The sequence below is a fragment of the Fundulus heteroclitus genome, chromosome 7 (genome assembly GCF_011125445.2).
Source record: "Fundulus heteroclitus isolate FHET01 chromosome 7, MU-UCD_Fhet_4.1, whole genome shotgun sequence".
NCBI classification, from domain to species: Eukaryota; Metazoa; Chordata; class Actinopteri; order Cyprinodontiformes; family Fundulidae; genus Fundulus; species Fundulus heteroclitus.
The window spans coordinates 19544948-19565450 of NC_046367.1; the positions used below are offsets into that span (position 1 = coordinate 19544948).

General features: G+C 39.6%; 2 protein-coding genes across 5 annotated transcripts in view; both read right to left on the bottom strand.

Annotated features, from left to right (window-relative positions):
• Positions 1 to 6542, bottom strand: part of mcf2lb (mcf.2 cell line derived transforming sequence-like b) — a 51712-nt gene extending 45170 nt beyond the window's left edge. Inside the window, exon 1 of the mRNA XM_036139116.1 lies at positions 5918 to 6542. Within this exon, the coding sequence (XP_035995009.1) occupies positions 5918 to 5996 (79 nt within the window). The 5' untranslated portion in view covers positions 5997 to 6542. The remainder of the gene's footprint in view (positions 1 to 5917) is intronic.
• A 5916-nt stretch (positions 6543 to 12458) lies between these two features.
• LOC105927597 (probable phospholipid-transporting ATPase IH) overlaps positions 12459 to 20503 on the bottom strand; it is a 56222-nt gene continuing 48177 nt past the window's right edge. For 2 of the 4 annotated variants that reach the window (XM_036139121.1, XM_036139120.1), the window contains 2 exons: positions 20155 to 20273; positions 16019 to 16108 (listed from right to left, as the gene is read on the bottom strand). In XM_036139121.1, coding sequence (XP_035995014.1) covers positions 20196 to 20273 — 78 coding nt within the window. In that variant the 3' untranslated portion in view covers positions 16019 to 16108; positions 20155 to 20195. Of the gene's footprint in view, positions 16109 to 20154; positions 20274 to 20503 lie in introns of all 4 variants that reach the window. The other 2 variants (XM_036139119.1, XM_036139118.1) reach the window with 1 other exon arrangement.

The window sequence follows — 20503 nt, forward strand, 5'->3', positions numbered from 1 at the left end:
AAAAGAAACTCAACAGTTTCTTTAAATTTCAACCGCTGGAAGAAACCACCTCGACTTATGTCAGGAGACGAATTATCAACAGGTCAGATCAAAACAAAGCGTAAACGGGCCAGTATTAGCTTAGCGTTTCACCAAACTGTTCCAGATGATTAAGACAATTTTATAGTCAGGAGCAATGTTTACGTTCACAGAAGACTGTATCTGCACGTGTTGATTCAAATCTATGTTTTGAAACAAACGAGAAAACAAGAGGCAGTTTGAGGCTTCTCAGGACAGATATTTTTCCCCAACCAGACTTTCAGAAAGTCTGGTTGGGGGAAAATATCTGTCAGCATAAAGAATAACAATTATAAGTAACTGAAAGCATCCTGAAAGTCAGTGGTAAGGGTTCAAAAACAACAACAACAATGAAACAGTTGTGAAATTAAATTTTTGTTTTTTTTACTGCACTAAATGCCACTGGTTATGCAACAATGGTTAACAAAGCTTTACTTAGGTACTGGATTGGGACTCTGTATTGATGAAGGCGCAATCATAAATGACTGATCAGGATTGGTTACGGTGGGTTTAGGCGGTGATTTGTGAGCTAAATTAAAACATCTTTAGCTAGACTAGACTAACCAAATTCCAGACCTGTGCATACAAGAACAGATAAATCTCATTCTTGAAGCTGCAAGAACAAAATTACATCATTATATTCTTGCAGCTCTGGTTGGGAAGCTCTTCGGGTTGTTCTTGACACATAATCTGGGCAGAACTTTCTTCTTGGGTGTCAGAACCAGGAAGTGGATGAACTGTGGTGGTGGTGGTGGTGGGGGGGGGGGGGGGGTGGGACCACTGATGATTTCCTAGGAATTGAATTAATTTGATGTTTGCAATGTTTTGGCCAGAAAAAAAGACCTTTGTTCTTGTCACCTGGAGAGAAACAACAAATCTCTGTCCATGTGGAGTATGTGTGCTTTTAGTTTACTCTGCATTGTTACCAGTTCAACCTATTGCATCTGAGACTGAAAAGACTCACACAAAGCCCTAACTGGGCTGTTTTATCTCCAAGGTTAAAATTAGAGCTTTATGGTTCTCCTTATGGTCAAATACTGCTGGCCTGTCATGTTTTTATTGAGTGGCAAACATTTTTTTAATTGCCATTACCCGTATGCTCTAAACTTCGTCATGTATTTCAAATTATCCTTAGTAACATGTTTACTAAGGATGGTGTAGTATTTATACCTTTGTCTTTTTATAAATGCGGCCCTGACTTTTACCAGGCCAGTATAAAAAAAACATTGTTCTTAATCTGTCCTGCTTGATTAAATAATGATTAAATAAAATCGTACAACCTCCCTAAATACCCTTAAATATGACGCCCTTTCACACTCTGAGAGGGGTTGTTTTGGGCAAAAAAAGATTTTTAAGCCAAGATATTTCAATGTTTGACCTAAACAATGCAAATGTTATATGAAATTGTAGTTTTTGAAATGCATAATCAAAACTGACAAAGAAGAGTGAGGGTTGTTTTGAGAGTCTTAAAAATATTGTTTTTAAGTTATCTAAACTTCACTTTTACAGCACGCAGATACGAGATGCCATCAGTTTTGCTAAGGAAATGTATCTATTAAGCATGAATTTGGCAGAGAACAACATGCACAGAGACAACATGCAAACTACATGCAGCAGACAGACCCCATGCTGGGGTTTGAACCCACAACCTTCGGGCCACCAACTGTGCCGCTGTGCAGCCCGGGTTATTTAACTGTTAACAAATTCAACAGAAATCTGGATATATTTGATTGCAGGCACTGTTTTTTGTGCAGCAAATTAAAATTTGTTTGAGGAGCATCCAAACATATAATTCCAATTAATTACAGAATTTTATGTATGTATATATATATATATATATATATATATATATATATATATATATATATATATATATATATATACTGTAAATATATAAAGGAAATGATAAGTTACTGCGACACTCTTGTCTTTAAGGCCTTGACTGACATGCTGGGGACTAATAGCATCCTGCTGGATCCATCTGGCTGTACACCTGCTCTGCCCTTAGGGATGATCGCACAGCTCAGCTGACCTCTAGCTAAAAAAGGAAACAGAACCTCACATTATGTTACCAAAAACATTGCGACATCCATATCTGATTTATAAACTTCCCCACTGAACTTTCTGCCCAAACAATGACAGGAAGGAGAATCTGAAAAAAGAACTAATGGCATATATTAAACATCTTCCTTTTACTCCAAAGACAGCTACATGAAGCTGAGTTGAAACACTTTCTATCCACCCCATACCCCTTTTTTATAATCTACTAGCACAAATTAAACATTTCTAAGGACACAAAAAAGAGGTATGGGTTTTTACCGGTTATAGATTATAAACCGAATAAAAAAAAAAAAGCCCACATAACCTTTTCTATGAACAAATGAAAGCATAAAATTATTCTAAGCAGGGACATAAAAACCCACGGCTGAAAATGCTTACTGTGACAAAGGCATCTGAATGTGCCCCTTTAAATACACTGGATGTGGGTCAACAGTCCACATGAAAAAGCTGTCTGTGGCTAGCACTGCAAAATAATTACAATGATGTTCATCAAGCCCACATGGACACTTTTATATGATGTAGGAAGAAGGGTTGGGGATGATATAAGTTTACACTTCTATCCACTCTTTTGACCAGGTAAACAAATGTTTATTTCAGTTAGTGTGTGTTATGGTCTGCCTGTTCAAGAAATAAACCAAATCAAACTGAAAAAATTCAGTTTGAATATCACAGAGATGCACAGAGATATTGGCTGCTCACTGGAATCAGCTAATTTTCAGCTTGCTGAGCTCTGATAAGTGACCAACAAGCTGGAAACTCAAAAATCTGATATTTTTCTGATCTGTGAACACACCCCACTAAGCACTGCTACGTTGTGCAATTACCCTATTCAGTGTAGATGCTGCTACTGAGGGAAGAAGACTCAAAGTTAGATATTTAGTATTAGCGATAAGAAAATAAAGTCAGGGGAAGCACAAAAATGTAGGAAGCAATTTAAAAGGAAAGAAAATATGCTAGAAACACTTTTTACGATGAGTTCATACACGTACAGTTTACTCAGTCAGTGGAAGAGTGAGAATTTCGGCAGATAACAGGAAAGATAAATTATAGAAAGCAAAGCTTTCATCCTCTGTTTGATAGAACTCGCTGGATTTTAAAATGTTGGCAGCCTTTTGGAAATCTTAAATGACCTACATTCTCTAGAATATGCATATAAATGTTTTTTGTTTAGTTTTTTTTTATTGCTAGCTGTGCTAATTGGTAAAATAAGCTGTTAAAGGCAGTTTCAAATATTGCCTCTATAATCATTTTATCTGTTTTAAAAGAGTAAAACCCAGTTGCTTTGTGACTGTTCTCTTATTCAGTGACATGACGCCGCCACTGCTCCTACTATAAAATATTAATAAATATCCATGACAGGAAGAAGGCTAAAAAGCATAATGTTTGATGCTGTTCATATCTCTTATATCTTAGTTCTTACAGAGGAATCTGATGAAAAATATGTCAGCATCAAAGCTTTACAAATCTGGAGATAGTAAATCATCCCCAAAAATCTGATTGATGTATCTCTAAGTAAAACTAGCAGTGGCCACAAGGCAGAAGAATGAGTTTGAGACTAAAATAGCTCAAAGTTAGCTGCTGGTTGAACATGAGACTTTGTCAGGACAAAGGTCACTGACATTTTGAATGTTCACCCATCCAGAGAGCATCTAAGCTTCATGGTAGACGCTGGTGGAAAAAAAATGTCTTACCACTACAGTGTTCATGGTGCATAATTATTTGGATCTCCAAATTTTTGCAACTGTGTGACTTTATGGAAGCATTCCTGCCTCAAGAATTCTGCATCCGTCTATCGCCTTTAAACAAGTTTTCAAATTTTAGTAATTTATTTATTTTGCAAATCCCTTAGCTTGAGACTAAAAGATGACCATGATAAAAAAAATTTGCCCAATATGGTCCATTGTTTCTTGTACTTCCTTATTATTGTAACATTAGCTTCTGATTTGTAGAACCTATCTGATTACAATGACCTACAGCCATATTTATGACCTAGATTTTAAAACGAAATAAAAACTTCCCTTGTCCCCGGTGTTTCAGATGACATGGCTTAAATATAAACTGGGTGTGTCTGACTCGATTTCTACCTGACTACCATGAAGAATAAAATAAAAAAGAGATTAAATCTCAGTCAGTTGCAGGTTGGGAAGAAATATGATCGCTTTATTTGTTTGAGTTTACAGATATTGACTAAATGCGCATCTAACCAAACAGAAACAAAAGAGGCAGGAACAGACAGCTGTGTGCTGGATACAGTTTCTCTGGGAAATTAAATAGGTTAAATATGCCAGTCATTGCTTTCCTCCACAGAATGCTTCTCCACGTTACGTCTTAGAGACAGCAAAGTCTTTCCAGCGACACAGTTTTCTGTGAACGTCTCCTCATCACTCTCCCTTCCTGTCTGTCTTCTGCAGGCTCTCCTCTCTAGGCTGATTACTGCTCCCATCCTCCTGCCATACAGCATTCGCGTCACATTTTCTTTAGGAACTGTTACCGAGCTGTTATGTTAGATTTGATTCCCCTCGTTCAACGTCTATCAACGTAAACAAAATGAAAAATGACAATATGACCTATTTTTTATACTTGATTTTTAATGTGGAAGAGAAATGCTACAAAAATAACACTGGAAGGGCAGAGATTTGTGCATTTTCCTTTGCTGTCGCCTGGACATAGATTGTAATATTTCTCCTCCTTTCTCAAGTCCACCCACTCACTACTGCCATGCTTTCACCATCTTAGCTGCTGGGAAGAAATGGACGGAAATAAAGCCAACAGCTTACAAAAAAAAAAAGTAAATACCTCAACATATTTCAATAAACACATGTTTTAAACTACATAATACGCAATGTGTCTCTCTGGATGATAATATTTAGTCAACAAAATAGATTAAGTGTAAATTTGTCTATGTATAAGTGTAGTTGTGAAAGTGAGAGGGGATGGTTTGCCCACAGTGAGTGGATTAAGGCGGATTTCTATAAATGGATCAGAGGAAATGGGAGACAGGCTTCAAAACTCATGTTAGTGGCTTTGGTGTTGGAGAGAGGAAACATAATAAATCTGTGCAGTGACACTGGATATGGGGAACGGATTCCAGTTTACAAACACGCCTCAGTAGGCATGAAAACACTATAAAATAAATTGACTTTCTAGACTCATGGTTTTTCTTTTTTAATTATAAACAAGAGCATGTCCAGATGGGTGGATGGATGGATGGATGGATGGATGGATGGATGGATGGATGGATGGATGGATGCATGGATTCATGGATGGGCAGACAGGTGGATGGGTGGCTCTATCACCGATGGGTGGAAAATAAAAGATAGTGCTTTGGTTGGAATCTGAAACTGCAGAGTAATTAACATCAAAATCTCTCAAATGGTGATTTTCTAAAATGATACAACGAAATTATCATTAAAGGGTCACATAGGTCAGTGAGTCACACACAGCTCAGTCAGCCAAGTTCACGATCTGCTGCCAGGCTTTCTGTGTATCAAACATCATTGAACAGATTCTATGTAAGATTTTAAAGTGTTTGACAGAAAGTCAGTAATAATTTCAGTAAAATAACATGAGGCAAGAGTGTTCAACACCAATAGTTGCCAATCTTTAATAACACCATGTCAAAGGATCAGATAGGTGGATGATGATCTTATTCTTCAATTATACTAGCAAAAGGTAAAATACCTGAGCGACATCAGAAACAGATGAAACCGCCTGCATGCAGATGATTAAATACATTTCCAGAATTTAATACTAAGCAATAATAATGGCAACATGGCTGGCTTTGATTGTCGTTACCCACCTATGGTCTGGGTGACACTCCTTAGTCTCTCCAGCAGCTCCCCTAGGGCCATTTCCTCCGTCTTCATCCACAGGAGCATCTTCCAGAGGGACAGTGGTAAACCAGCTGTCCAGCCAAAACACACCTTCCTAGGAAGAAGAGACAGCTTGGCAGCTTTCGAGAGAAGATGATGGTGAAGATAATGGGAAGTCGAGACCCTGCGATGACGAGCCCAGGCAAGCAGAAGGGAAGAGAGAGGATGCAGCGGGGAAGAGTCACTGAGGACGTGGCAGCTTGGTCGCTTTTTCTTTCTGTTTTGGTTCGCAAATGTCTGAGACAGCTCAAATGAATGCTGCGTGCGCAAGCTTGGCAGAGCCCGGGTGCTTGTGAAAAATGAACGCTATGGAGGATGGAGAAGATGCTGCCGAAAGGGAGGGCGGATGGATGCTGAAGCTGCCGCGACAGCCCCAGGAGCGACGAGGGGTCGTCCGCAGAGGGATGCGAAGCGGAGGAGGCCAGCGGTGAAGACGGGGGAGGACTTGTAGCAGGAGGCGGCCTCATTCACACATGCATGCTTCAGCCTCAGCACGCATGATGGTGCACACGGCTGCAGACCCGGGCAGACAGATACGGGGGAGGGGGGCAGTGATGATCAGCACTGCAGGTTCACACAAACAGCTAATGCAACAGTGACATCCAGTGAGGGGGAAAAGTATAACAGCTGCGTCATGATCGGAAAATACCCACACTGATATTACAACCCAGCTCCAGATGTGCTTCATTGTCACCCAGTGATGACAAATAATATTCCCACTGAATGAATCTGGGATTTTAGATAATGAAGACAAGCATCTTGCAAGAAACTCAGCTCTACACGGATCTACACAATGCCTGTACTGTACCTTATATGTACATGGGAGCCTGTCTCCCAGTTAGTCCAGCTCCATAAACAGAGAACCAGCAGGCACCACTGACTTGTAGTTGTGCCTAATATCCTAATATAGCGTTTGCATGGAGGACGACAAGCAGCTTGAATCAGCAACCAGTTTCACACATTGCCATGAAAACTGTTGGCCTGAGAGAGAGAGAGAGAGAGAGAGAGAGAGAGAGAGAGAGAGAGAGAGAGAGAGAGAGAGAGAGAGAGAGAGAGAGAGAGAGAGAGAGAGAGAGAGAGAGAGAGAGAGATTTTGCATGATCACTCACTTCCTTTCTAGCAATCAGTTTTTTTTGGACTGCCATGACCAGTGTGCGAAATACCTGTCAATATTTGGGGGGGTCCCCATCTCCCGATTGTTGCGCAATACCGATGTAAATGTTCTCAATATGCAGTAGGCCTATAACATTACAATGTCAAAGTCAAATTTAGCTTTAATGTCAATTCTTCACATTGACCAGACATACAAGGACTCGAGAGGACTTTCCTCATTCACCAACAGTGAAACAGATAAAGTGCACAGGCACAACAGATAAGATCAGTTCCTAATACTAAAATTTAAACATTTTTAGTATTAATCCCCCTGGGATCATTAAAGTATATCTGATTCTGATATTTGTGAATAAATGTTTTGAATTTTAAATACTGGACATGTTGAGCTTCAACATTTTTTAGTGACAAAAAAATATTTCATTTTTAATTTTTTTGACACAATTTAAGACCCCTTTTTAACTTTGCTTTTAAGGCTTTCAGGGGGTCTCATGGGTTAATCGGGGGGGGGGGGGGGGGGGGGGGTCGAGCTCCCCCGGACCCCCACGTATTTCGCACTCTGGCCATGACCATTTCTGAGGTCATAGTAAATGACTACAGCAGCAGTGCATCCAACGTGGTAAACAACGACGCACTAATGTTGCATTTGCCTAGGAAATCGAAACTAGGAGCTGGGAAAACTGGTGCGTTCCTCTTGCCTCGGAGGTCTCAAAGGTAGCACCTGTACGACTGTACGGCTGAATAAACGCTGTATAAATAATAGAGAGCTGCTGCAAACAGACAAAGCATGATGTTTTACTCAGTGTTGCTGCAAGTAGCAGCCATCATGAAAACAGAAGTTGGGTGACATCCTGTTGTACCGAGTTTGCGACTCGTAATTCCGACGTTAGGGGCCGTTCCGGTTAGAATTTCCCACCACCGAGGATAAATGGAATGCACTATAAGGTGAACCCGAGTAAAAATCATTTTGGTTAACACAGTCAGAAAAGCCGGGATTCCAAAATAAAACAAAAAAAAACCAAAGGTTAGGATTCCAATATGGCGATGGCCGGGAAAGCTGTTGTTTTGTTTGTACATCCTGTGAATGTCCTTTAAAGTTCTACTTTCCACATGCAAACACCACTTTTAATTTGTTATATTGATTTTAGACGCACACTTACAACTGCCTTGTAAAATAAACACATTTTATAAGAGGCTCACTGTTGTTGATGAGAGGAGCTGTCATGTTGGATTCGACAATCAGCAGAAAAATTTCTCTGACTTTCCGTGGGGAAAGTCCGACTACTGTTGATCTTCCCAATCGGCCTAAGCCAGATCAATTTAAATTTTCAGGAATTTGTGGACATTGCCACAAGATTCTGTTTGTAAATAACACAGCATTATTTTTCAGTGCGCTATTGGCTCTCTTACCTATTTTAACAATACACCACACAGGCTCTTTCTGTTTAGTGAAAACCCCTATTTTACTGTAAAAATAAAAATTGCCGGATCAGTTTAAGTCTGGACAAAGCTGATATTTGACATGCAGTCAAGTAAAAATAAAAAAAATACAAAAATCTGTGTAACACTGTGTTTTTAAGATAGTAAAACATATTTTGATATTTCATATCGCTTTAAACCCCCAAAATGTCAAGTACTATAAATAAAACAAAAACTGAAGAAGGACCTTTTAAAGCTTTGTAGAATACCATAAAAAAATGCAATTTCTTGAGAGGAATAAATCAGGGCATTTACATTTATTCCCACTGAAAATTATTACAATTCTGCTTAGGTGGATTGCATCATGTGTACATCATTGGAACATTGTTAATCAGCAATTTGAAGGAACCTTGACCGTTCAAACTCCAGACACTTAGCTTGGTGCGTTTCTGACTGTGAGAGTGAACAGCATAATGAGATGGAAAGAGTTACCTTCTCACAGCTGATGAGTGTGGTAGGGAATTTTGAGAGATGTTAGAGGAATCTAATTTCCACTGCACATAAGATAGTTTGCCAACTGGCTCATTTGCAAGATAGGACTGCAAGATGATAAAAAACCCCTCTAAAAATCCTAAAATGTAATCAAAGGATCTAGAGATCTCTCTTACTAGTGATGAAAGAGCCTTTACAGTCAGAAACAGACAAGTTTAATTTTCATGGTGCTTTAATCTTGATTGGTTCTGGTTCTGTAGAGTAGGCTGGAGTCAGAAGACCTTATTAGTCTGGAGGGTTGATACACTGATAACAAGTCTGTGATGTATTTAGGTGGTATGTCATTCAATTATATATAGACAAAAATAAGCATTTTAAAGTCTATTCTCTGAGATACAGGGAGCCAGTGTAAGGACTTTAGAACTGGGGTGATGTTCTCTACTTTCTTAGTCTTAGTGAGGACGCGGGCAGCAGCGTTCTGGATCAGCTGCAGCGATCTGATCCACTTTTTAGGCAGACCTGTGAAGACACCGTTGCAGTAATCAATTCTACTAAATATAAACGCATGGATTAGTTTTTCCAGATCCTGCTGAGACATTAGTCCTTCAATCCTGGAAATGTTTAACCTCTCGCCGAATGGATTTCGTTACGCAGAGCTCCACACGTTGGATGTGTTGATGCTAGGTGGAACTACATCTATCTAGCGAGAGGCTAGGAAATGTTCTTCAGGTGATAGAAGGCCAACTTTGTAATTGTGTTTAGATGCTTTTTGGAGGTTCACGTCTGATTTCGGGTTTGATCGGTGGTTTCTAGCTGAAGCAACTAGAGCTGTGAGTTAACTTTTGATCTCTCCTCCATTGGTCCAAAAAAATATTACTTCAGTTTTGTTTTTATTCAATTGAAGAAAATGTCAGCACATCCATGCATTGATTTCTTCTAACCATTTACTCAGCAATAGAATGGCTTCATAGTCACCTGGTGACATGGTGATGTAGAGCTGTGTGTCATCCACTGAGCTATATTATACACTGGAGTGCTGATTTTGCCGAAAAACTGAAGTCACTGGCTGCCATCTTGCTACTCCCTACTCTCACAGAATCCCATAGGATTTGATTGCAACAACAAGCAGTTTTTTGGCTGAGTGAAAACGTTTCATAGGTAATTCTACAGTCAATGGATGTACTAACACTATCAACTACTAGGAAATTAGGTGCTAAAAATATTTTACATGTTATTCATAATATATATATATATATATATATATATATATATATATATATATATATATATATATATATATATGTTTATATATAAGTATTTGTATATGTATAAGTATATATAAGTATATGTAAATATATATTTTTGTATATCATTATTTATGTATTTATAAATATTATATATATATCAAATAAATAAAATGCTAAATATTTCAGCACATGACTTTCTCAGTACTTGATAGTTTTAGAACATAACATAAAAGTATATGGCATTTGACATTTTTAAAGTTTTAAGCCACCCCTGAACATGAGAAAATCCTCGTTATTCGATGCCGTAGCTCACATATTCCCTAGTTACTGGAGGAAAATAAGGAGTACCAATATGCCAGCTTGTGGCTTCAAAGCGACTCGTTCTAACAGCGGGCGATTAGCACTCCAGTGTATACAGGTAAAAGCCAGTAAATTAGAATATTTTGAAAAACTTGATTTATTTCAGTAATTGCATTCAAAAGGTGTAACTTGTACATTATATTTATTCATTGCACACAGACTGATGCATTCAAATGTTTATTTCATTTAATTTTGATGATTTGAAGTGGCAACAAATGAAAATCCAAAATTCTGTGTGTCACAAAATCAGAATATTACTTAAGGCTAATACAAAAAAGGGATTTTTTAGAAATGTTGGCCAACTGAAAAGTATGAAAATGAAAAATATGAGCATGTACAATACTCAATACTTGGTTGGAGCTCCTTTTGCCTCAATTACTGCATTAATGCGTCGTGGCATGGAGTCGATGAGTTTCTGGCACTGCTCAGGTGTTATGAGAGCTCAGGTTGCTCTGATAGTGGCCTTCAACTCTTCTGCGTTTTTGGGTCTGGCATTCTGCATCTTCCTTTTCACAATACCCCACAGATTTTCTATGGGGCTAAGGTCAGGGGAGTTGGCTGGCCAATTTAGAACAGAAATACCATGGTCCGTAAACCAGGCACGGGTAGATTTTGCACTGTGTGCAGGCGCCAAGTCCTGTTGGAACCTGAAATCTCCATAGAGCAGGTCAGCAGCAGGAAGCATGATGTGCTCTAAAACTTGCTGGTAGACGGCTGTGTTGACCCTGGATCTCAGGAAACAGGGTGGACCGACACCAGCAGATGACATGGCACCCCAAACCATCACTGATGGTGGAAACTTTACACTAGACTTCAGGCAACGTGGATCCTGTGCCTCTCCTGTCTTCCTCCAGAATCTGGGACCTCGATTTCCAAAGGAAATGCAAAATTTGCTTTCGTCAGAAAACATGACTTTGGACCACTCAGCACCAGTCCAGCTCTTTTTTTCCTTAGCCCAGGTGAGACGCTTTTCGCGCTGTTTCTTGGTCAACAGTGGCTTGACACGAGGTATGCGGCAGTTGAAACCCATGTCTTTCAAGCGTCTCTTGGTGGTGGATCTTGAAGCACTGACTCCAGCAGCTGTCCACTCCTTGTGAATCTCCCCCACATTTTTGAATGTTTTTTTTTTCCCAATCTTGACTAGGGCGCGGTGATCCCTATCGCTTGTACACTTTTTCTGACCACAGTTTTTCCTTCCCTTTGCCTCTCTATTAATGTGTTTGGACACAGAGTTCTGAGAACAGCCAGCCTCTTCAGCAATAACCTTTTGTGTCTTTCCCTCCTTGTGCAATGTGTCGATGGTCACCTTTTGGACAGCTGTCAAATCTGAAGTCTTCCCCATGTTTGTGCAGGCTTCAGAACTGGACTGAGAGACCATTTAAATCCCTTTGCAGGAGTTTTGAGTTAATCAGCTGATTAGTTTGTGGCACCAGGTGTCTTCAAAATTTAACCCTTACACAATATTCTAATTTTGTGACACACGGAATTTTGGATTTTCATTTGTTGCCACTTCAAATCATCAAAATTAAATGAAATAAACATTTGAATGCATCAGTCTGTGTGCAATGAATAAATATAATGTACAAGTTACACCTTTTGAATGCAATTACTGAAATAAATCAAGTTTTTCAAAATATTCTAATTTACTGGCTTTTATCTGTAATATAGCTCAGTGGTATCGTCTGCGTAGTTGTTGTAAGTGTTTTTTTTGTTTTTTTTTTATGATCTGAGCTGGAGGGAACATGTAGATATTGAATAGGAAGGGCACTGACCCCTGCTGGACAGGAAATGAATTACATGTCAGCGCCTGAAGAACAGGAAAACATCTCAAACAAGGCAATTTGATTTTCTTTCATTCTTTATTACAAGCAGAATGACAGTGCTTTGTCCTCATTTGCTACAGACAGGCTGGCAAAAAGTCAACATGTGATCTTTTGAAATATTTATCCAAAAACAAAAAAAACAAAAAAACAAAAAACAAACAAGTGATTTGTCAAAAACTGTTAATACAAACAGTGCCATACTAAAGGTACTATGATATGAAGTATGCTCCTGGGAGCAGAGCAGTCAATGTTTCAGACCTTTGCCAAGCTCAGGAGTGACCGAATGAGCACCTGCTGTTGTGCTGATGGACTTAGAAAAAGCTGTTTGACATTCTGATCTGCAAGAGAAGGCTGGTGTGATAAACCCACTGAGACAGAGGCTGGCACCTACAGACAGTTCATTCCTAGTCAGGTCATTTGGTCACTTCTTTTTTTTTAAATTATTATTCTCACCCACTACAATCTTCTTAGAAAAATAAGCTGTGAGGAAATGTGAACTACAAACTCCAGTTGACAAACGATATACCTTGTTTTTCTTCAGGGTAAAACGGATCTGTTGAGAAACAAAGTGCAGTGTGTAGGACTATAGGTAACTCTAACAAACCAAATAATTTAAATTTTACTCTCACTTTGGTTACGAACGTCAACACGCACCCTAACAGTTAAAATATAGTCTTCTCTCTGAGATACAAAACTAGTGAAGAAAATATGCACACCGGACAACGCAAGAGTGACAAGTAAGGTGAAAATTAGAAGATTCAAATACTAAAAATAAATAAATAAACCTTACAGCATTACTGTAGTAGGGCTGGTGCACAATATGTAGAAGTATGGCAACAGCACAGTGACCACCACAAAGACATGAAGGCTTGACCCAAGGTGGCTCTTATGGAGGTTTTGGGTTGAAAACCGAAAGTGTGAACTTAAACTTTCCGTTTAATGTAATAAATCATCTGTGCCCCAGTAGAAAAATACTGAACGCCTGTTATCAAATCTATACAAGTTGGCAGATGGTGATGTGTATGAAAATAAACTGTACAAACGTATAAAAAATGCTTCAGAATGTCACATTCAAGACTTCCAGAGTCAGTGAACTTCTACGTTAGCAGACGAGCTGGGCTTTGGACAAAGAGGACTTCGGAAATGCTGTCAGAGATGTGGAAAAGTGGTTCCTCCATTATGAGCTACAATCGTCAGATACAGGGCATGATGGAAAAATCAGTTCAACATTCTCGGTGATTTTGATTGTGACGTCGCCGATTCAAGTCTCCCACCAATTCCCCCGTAAACCGTATCTACCTTCTTTACACTGTATATAGCAAAAAAACCTTTTGTTCATTTACATCCATTCTTTTAAACACTGACATCAATAGTTTTCTATAGCATAACAGGAAAGTAAAAACAGTTAATGCCACACGGAGACAACCCATAATATCATAGCTAGCTAGCATTAGCATTCTGACGTTGACATTTTGCATCACACATATCATGGCAGCAGATACACAAGCACAATGCGACAGTGAGGGATAGCAACATCCATTAACCGCGTTACTTCCAGACTATTACCTCTTTTGGCCACACGGTGGCAGCAGAGGGCATGCTCACTGATCAGTGAAAAAGTGACTTGCTATGTTTCCTGATGAGTTATGTCTGCAACAACCAGTGATACAGAAGAATAGTACAGCATGCAGTGACAATTCAACATGCTACGCTGACAAGATATATGAAACAAATGGCGGGCGACACGATTGGGACCGCAGAAAGAAGCCGGGGGAGGATAACAGACACTGCAACAGATGTGTATTCCCTGTGAATATCCTTGTACTTTCATAAATGTGTTTGAACCGACCGACTGAAGATGGTGTCTATGGATTAAGGCAGGGTGGCTAAAATACTGCACTTCCCTCTTGAGTGTCTCTTCATCTCTCCTTACGGTGCCTTGCAAAATCATTCATTACCCTTGAACTTGTTTCACTTTTTTGGCACGATGCAACAACAAATTTAAATGTTTTTTATTGGGATTTTATATGTGGCAAACCAACACAAAGAAGTGAATACCTGAAGTAGAAAGAAAAGTTAACTTTTTTTTATCAAAACCATATCAGAGAAGTCAGGAGTGTGTATATATATATCAATCATCCTGGAGTTAATAATGTGCAGGACCACCTTCTGGTACAACTGCACGTCTTTGGGGTATGGCTCTACCAGCTTTCCGACATCTAAAGGCTGACATTTTTACTCATTCTTCTTTGCAAAATAGCTTGCGTTCGGACAGATTGGATGGAAAGTGTCTTTGAACCTCACATTTTCAAGTCTTGCCCCATGTTTTTGGTGTGTAGGTCTGGACTTTGTCTGTCTCAGTCTCACACATGAACATGTTTTGTTTGGTCTTCACAATGCTGTCAGTTCACTAACACCTGAGGATTTGTACTGAGATTAAATTACAAGCAAGTGGAATATATTTACCAATTATTTGACCCAGTTGGCTGCAATCAGCCTTATATAGCGGTCTTAGTATAAAGGGGCAAAATAAATGTACATGACTGAATTTTTTATGATAAAACAGAAAAATTAAAATAAATTTGCCATGTTGTGTTGGTCTATCACATAAAGCCCCCAACAGACACATCGAAGCTTGTGTTTGTAACGTCACAAAATGTGAAAAAGTCCAGTGGCTACGGACAGCTTTGTAAGGCACTGTAAAACTGATGAACGTGTGTGTGTGTGTCTGTGTCTGCGTAAGGCCGTGTAAAACACCGACTCCTTTTTCACACCGTCCCCTTTAGCTCCCACGTCTGCTGCGCACCTGTAAGGCAAAGGTGTAAAAGGGGTGTCACATACAAACATAGAAAAAGAAAAAAAACAAACAGGCAATCGCATGCGTACAGAGCACATGCACACGCACGCATACCTAAAGGGCTGAGTAGGACGACGACCCCCCCCCCCCCCATTACTTGGCCAGAGTGTTAAAGAATGATTTTTTTCAAACAAGTGTTTACAAAAAAAACATAAACGGCATGAAAAGTGGAGGAGGGGGAGGCAATGACGTGAATAAAAACGAGGGTGAGTTAAAAAAACAAAAGCAACAACAATAAAACAAAAAGGACAGTTCGTCAAGGTTCCCCTTTAGTTCTGAAACTGTTCGGATTCTGAGCGTTAACGTGACTCAGGCCAAGACAAAAAAAAATTAGAAAAAAAAAATCAGGGCACTGTTATGTAAAAAGGTTCCCCACTCCGGTGGAGCCCGAATGCACACGATGAAATGAACATGGAGAGCCCATGCTTTTATTGGGTGTTCACTAAATTCTTGATCCTTGCGACGGAGAGCTTAATGACACATCTTCAGATGTTTTTTTTGTTTTTTTGTTTGTTGGTTTGTTTGTTTGTTTTTTTTTCACACAGGGGTCTCCGGTCCAGGAGCGCAGTAGGCGAAGCCCGCCCCTGAGAGACGAAGCATGTAGGGGCTGAGAGAGGACAGGTCGGACCCTCCTCCCTCTGCCAGGTGAGTCAGGAGTTTCTGGGCCAGAGGGCCGGAGCTGCTGAGGGAGATGGTTTCCCCAGCGCCGAGGTGGAGGAGGGTGGAGTCCGCGCTCCTGCCTTTGTAGGATCGGCGAAAGGACAGCGGGGTCGGCTCACCCACGCCACCAGGCAGCAGCTTCTCCTGGACCTTCAGAGACAAGGAAAGTTTGGTCAGGAGGCAAATCCAGAACGAAACCGAGAAGATCAGCAACATACCGATAAAAAAACACAAACCACAGCCCTTTAAATGTTAACAGGCAAACAGAAAACGAGCCTCACAAGAAGTATTTTCTGAGGTTTTAATCACTTTTCTTTCTATGATTATAGCGGGGAAATAGCATGAACAGACTGGACGACAAAAATCCCAAAAAGAACCGTTTACCCAGAAAAGCCCTCAGAAAATTCCCATTATGATTAACATTAACCTTTCTGTTAGATTTTACATGCATGTTTGAGAAAAAAACAACAACTCGCAGTCCTGGTTTGTAACACTAGATGTCAGGAAATCACCGAAAATATTTCACAAACATATTTAGAGAGATCTGAAAATTTAGTTTTTGTGTTGGATCTGGTGAGGGAGTGATAAAATAGCCCCCCCAATGTCGCACGAATACCTATGACATTTGTATGGAGCTATACTTCCATTGCACAGTTAAACCTGAGATTCAAATAACAACAGCACAAGCCTTGAATCTTACTTATTTGCACATGAAAAAACAAAAAAAAAAAAAACAATAAATAGAGATGCTCCTAGTAATCAAATGCACCATACCCAATCACATTCTTCAGTGTGGAAGTTGGTCTTACTGCAGGAAGTCCACTCAAAGGTAGACAGTTTTCTGTACCAGTGAGGAGTTTAAAACAACGCTGGTGGAAGCACAAAGCTTTTAGAAACTATTTAAAAAGGAAACTGTTTTTACAGAGGCATTTCAGCTGCTCACTCAATCTGATGCTCATTTTGCTCCTTCGACATTTTGCAACTTGGCAGCGTTGGTTGCGTTGCAGCCAACTTTTACAGAAATGAAAATTAGCTGCAGGGTGAAGGATGTATGGAAGAAATGTAGCCTCATTACACATTTAGTTTAGAACACTGAATTTTTATCTATTGCAATTATATATGTCATGTACAGCATGTGGGTTTGGGGCACCAGCCACTAACTAGGAAACCGTTAAACACCTCTGCCCAACGCACTGGTGTGTCACTTGATCAAATGAGCATAAATATGGTTAGATAAAAGCTGCTCCACTCGATCTACTGCTGACTGTGTGGGTTGAGTCACAAGTAGGTCAACACACTGGCAGGCAAGTTTTTGCAGATGAATTTTTTGCTGCCGAATTTAAAGTAAAAAAAAAGAAAAAGAAAAAAAGAATCTCATCCATATTTTCACAGCACAAAAAAATCTGTGTTATAAATTCTGATTCTAAAGAGGTTATATTTCTTCCATAAGGATGCCAATTCATAGCTGCTTGGGATTGTTTCCTCGAATTGACGAAGGAGCGAACTTTTCTAAGGAGTACACCTGGAGAACTTTACAGATATTAATGCTAACAGTGCCAGTTATGATTATTCCTAATAGAAGACATTAAATATAGTTAGTAGTTAAACGCTCCTGGGTTCCTTGATATGTTTTTGTGTTTTTTTTGAAAAGCTTAATGATTAAAAACATTTTTTTTTCATATTATATGCCTTTTAAACTAAATAGAACAGTTTGTGCTCCTTTTTAGTGCTACTGTATAACATTCAAACTGTACATTTTTTTTAAAACCGTACAATTGCAATAGGATTTCTATTTTTAGCTTTTCTTCCTCCAGTGTTGAAAGCTCAACAGACCTTTAAAAGTTTCATTGTTTTCCACTAGGTGGAGATATTTGTCCATGTATCATTTATCCATCCATTTCCTAACATGCTTATCCCTATTGGGGTCTTGATGGGTGCTGGTGCCTATCTCCACCTGTCAATGGGTGAGAGGCGGGGTACAACCTGGACAGGTCGCCAGTCTATCGCAGTATCCATGTACAATAAATCTGTAATTTGATCATTTGTGTGCTCAAAGGGCTCAGATGGAGCAATTTATATGCATTATGGAACGACTCAACATATTTCTATGACAATCTTTAGTACAAGGGACAAAGACACAGCAGAAAATGGGGTTTATGTGGCTTGAATTCCTCGTTTGCCTAGTTAATTTTCAGCATGCTAGCAGTAGGGATCTGATTTGCTTTGAAACTGGCACGGCAGACTTAATTAGGCAATATCATTACTGGAAGGTGAGCTTGAGAAAAGGAAATTTCTTAAGGCACCCATACATGCTGACCTACCCCGCCACCTCTACATGCCCGAGCCTGACCCCTGACTCCAGACCCCTAGAAATCCAGAGCAGCAGAGATCACAACAGAAGCAACGGCCAACTATCAAAACATGCTTTGTACTTTTCATGGTGGTCTTAGTGTAGGTGGCTCGAGGGTCAGCTGAGAGAGCTGCTGTTGTCATTGAGTCATGAGTCGCGGCATCGTTATCTCCACTGTCTCCCTCATAGGTCCTGTCCAGGTGAAGTGGCTTCTTCTCGCTGCCTACGTCTCAACCAGAAGGGCCCGGAGTTTCAGAGATTCCCTGGGCCCCCTGCTACCCTTCCTCTCTGTGGGTAACGTTACACGAGTGGTGATAATGCAATCTGCTCCAAGCTTGCGTGTTAAAGTCTGCTTGGGTCCCCAGATATCAAAAATATGTTCTGACCCAATTCCGCTGTTCTCAAGCGAGCATATTTTCACAAACGTACGTGCGAGCACTGAATTGTGTCTCATTATCTGCTCTTAGCTCGCAGAAGCTTTCCATTACATTCATTTTTGCATCATTTAACCATCATCAGACTTGACAGCAAGACGCAAGAATGTTCACACCAGGGAGTTTCAGAACAAACGTAGATCTTTAGCTCGAAAGTGTAGTTAAAATATTTAATTATTTTAAATATATAAAAAAACACTGAAATGCAGAGAATCTCGCTTGTGTTTTCACACAGTCTTGATATTTTCAACTGTGTGGTTTCCAGTGGAATAACCGTTAATTTAAATAACGTGAATGTTTAGGGTTGTTAATTGTTAATTAATTGGCTTTGGATCCCCAAGTGTGAGAATAAAATAGTTCTAACATTCTGGACTTTTGATCACAAAACGTGTACTGAGCTCATTTGTATTATCTGTACGCTTCACAAATAATGAAAGAGCACAATGCTGAAGCTGACTTTCAATGAGAGGCCGAGACGAATATTGGTGTTTCACTGCTTCTTTGGCATCTGGACCAATTTAGATCAGGTTTATAGTAAGATGTATACGACTTAAAACAGGTCATAATGAATGGATCACATCCTACATTAAATAAATATTCTTCAAAGAATCAATTAAAAGCTGTGATTATTTTATTAATCACAGCTTAATTAACTTATATTAATTAATTTATGTATTTATTTTGTAATAATCATTGAAAAAAGTTTCAATACTTTGTTTATACAGAGGTCGAGTTTAAAATCCTGATCTAAATTAGATTAAACAAACAAATAAGCTGTGAATCCTTCCTTTTTATTTTTTTAAAAGAGTTTGCATTACTGGCAGGTGTCAGTATGACAGTATGACAAAAACAACTTATGATCTGACAAAATCAAAGCTAAAAGGTGTCATTTGAACAGAAAGTAATGTAAAAAGCACTTTTTTCTAATTTAAATAATGGAGAAATAAATCAATTTGGAAGCTGAGGTTAAGGTGAAACAAACTCTGTGCTTTCCCAGAAATATCAAGGCTGCATCAGAACCTTGTTGAAGGCATTAAAGTATTCACAGAAAAAACAAACAAACTCCAATACAAGAAACACAACTGACTCTGCAAATCTAAAAGTGTAGTGTTGGAAACGTTTGAATTGATTATATCTTACCAATTGTGGCAATTTAAGAACTACCGGTAGATAAAGTGTCCATATTAAAAGGAGCTATTAAGTCATATCCATCATAGATTTGTGAAACAGGAAATGATTGGAAACAAAAGACGTGAAGAGGAGAAACGGCAGTAACTGGTGCTAAACTCAGAAGTTCAGTCGTCATCAATGGCTGGTTAGTTTGCACATTAGCCAAGGTGTAGGGGACAAGCACTCTGACATTGGGACATGCCGACATGCACACTCAAACGAGGGCTTAAAAGACAAGTCACCTCCCCTTCCTGCTCCTCTCTCTCGTCCCTCTCTGGGCCAATCAGAAACTCATTCTGCTGGAGGACTGAGAAAGCATGAAGATGGTGGACGGCTCCACAGTAAGGCACGGGCGGGTGGACTGTGGATGCCATGACGGGGCGGGGGAGTGCAGCGTGCCCCAGCCACACAGAGAAGAGGAAAAGAAGGGAAGATGATAATGAAAAGGTGAGACGAGGAGATGGCAGGAGGGAGGAAAAGGCAGAACAGGAGAAGTGAAGTGAAAGGAGCAACAGGGAGCGTGTCAATATGGATGGTGGGGATCCATAAAGTGAAGTGAGAAAGGAGGGGGGAGAAGAAAAAAAAAGAAGA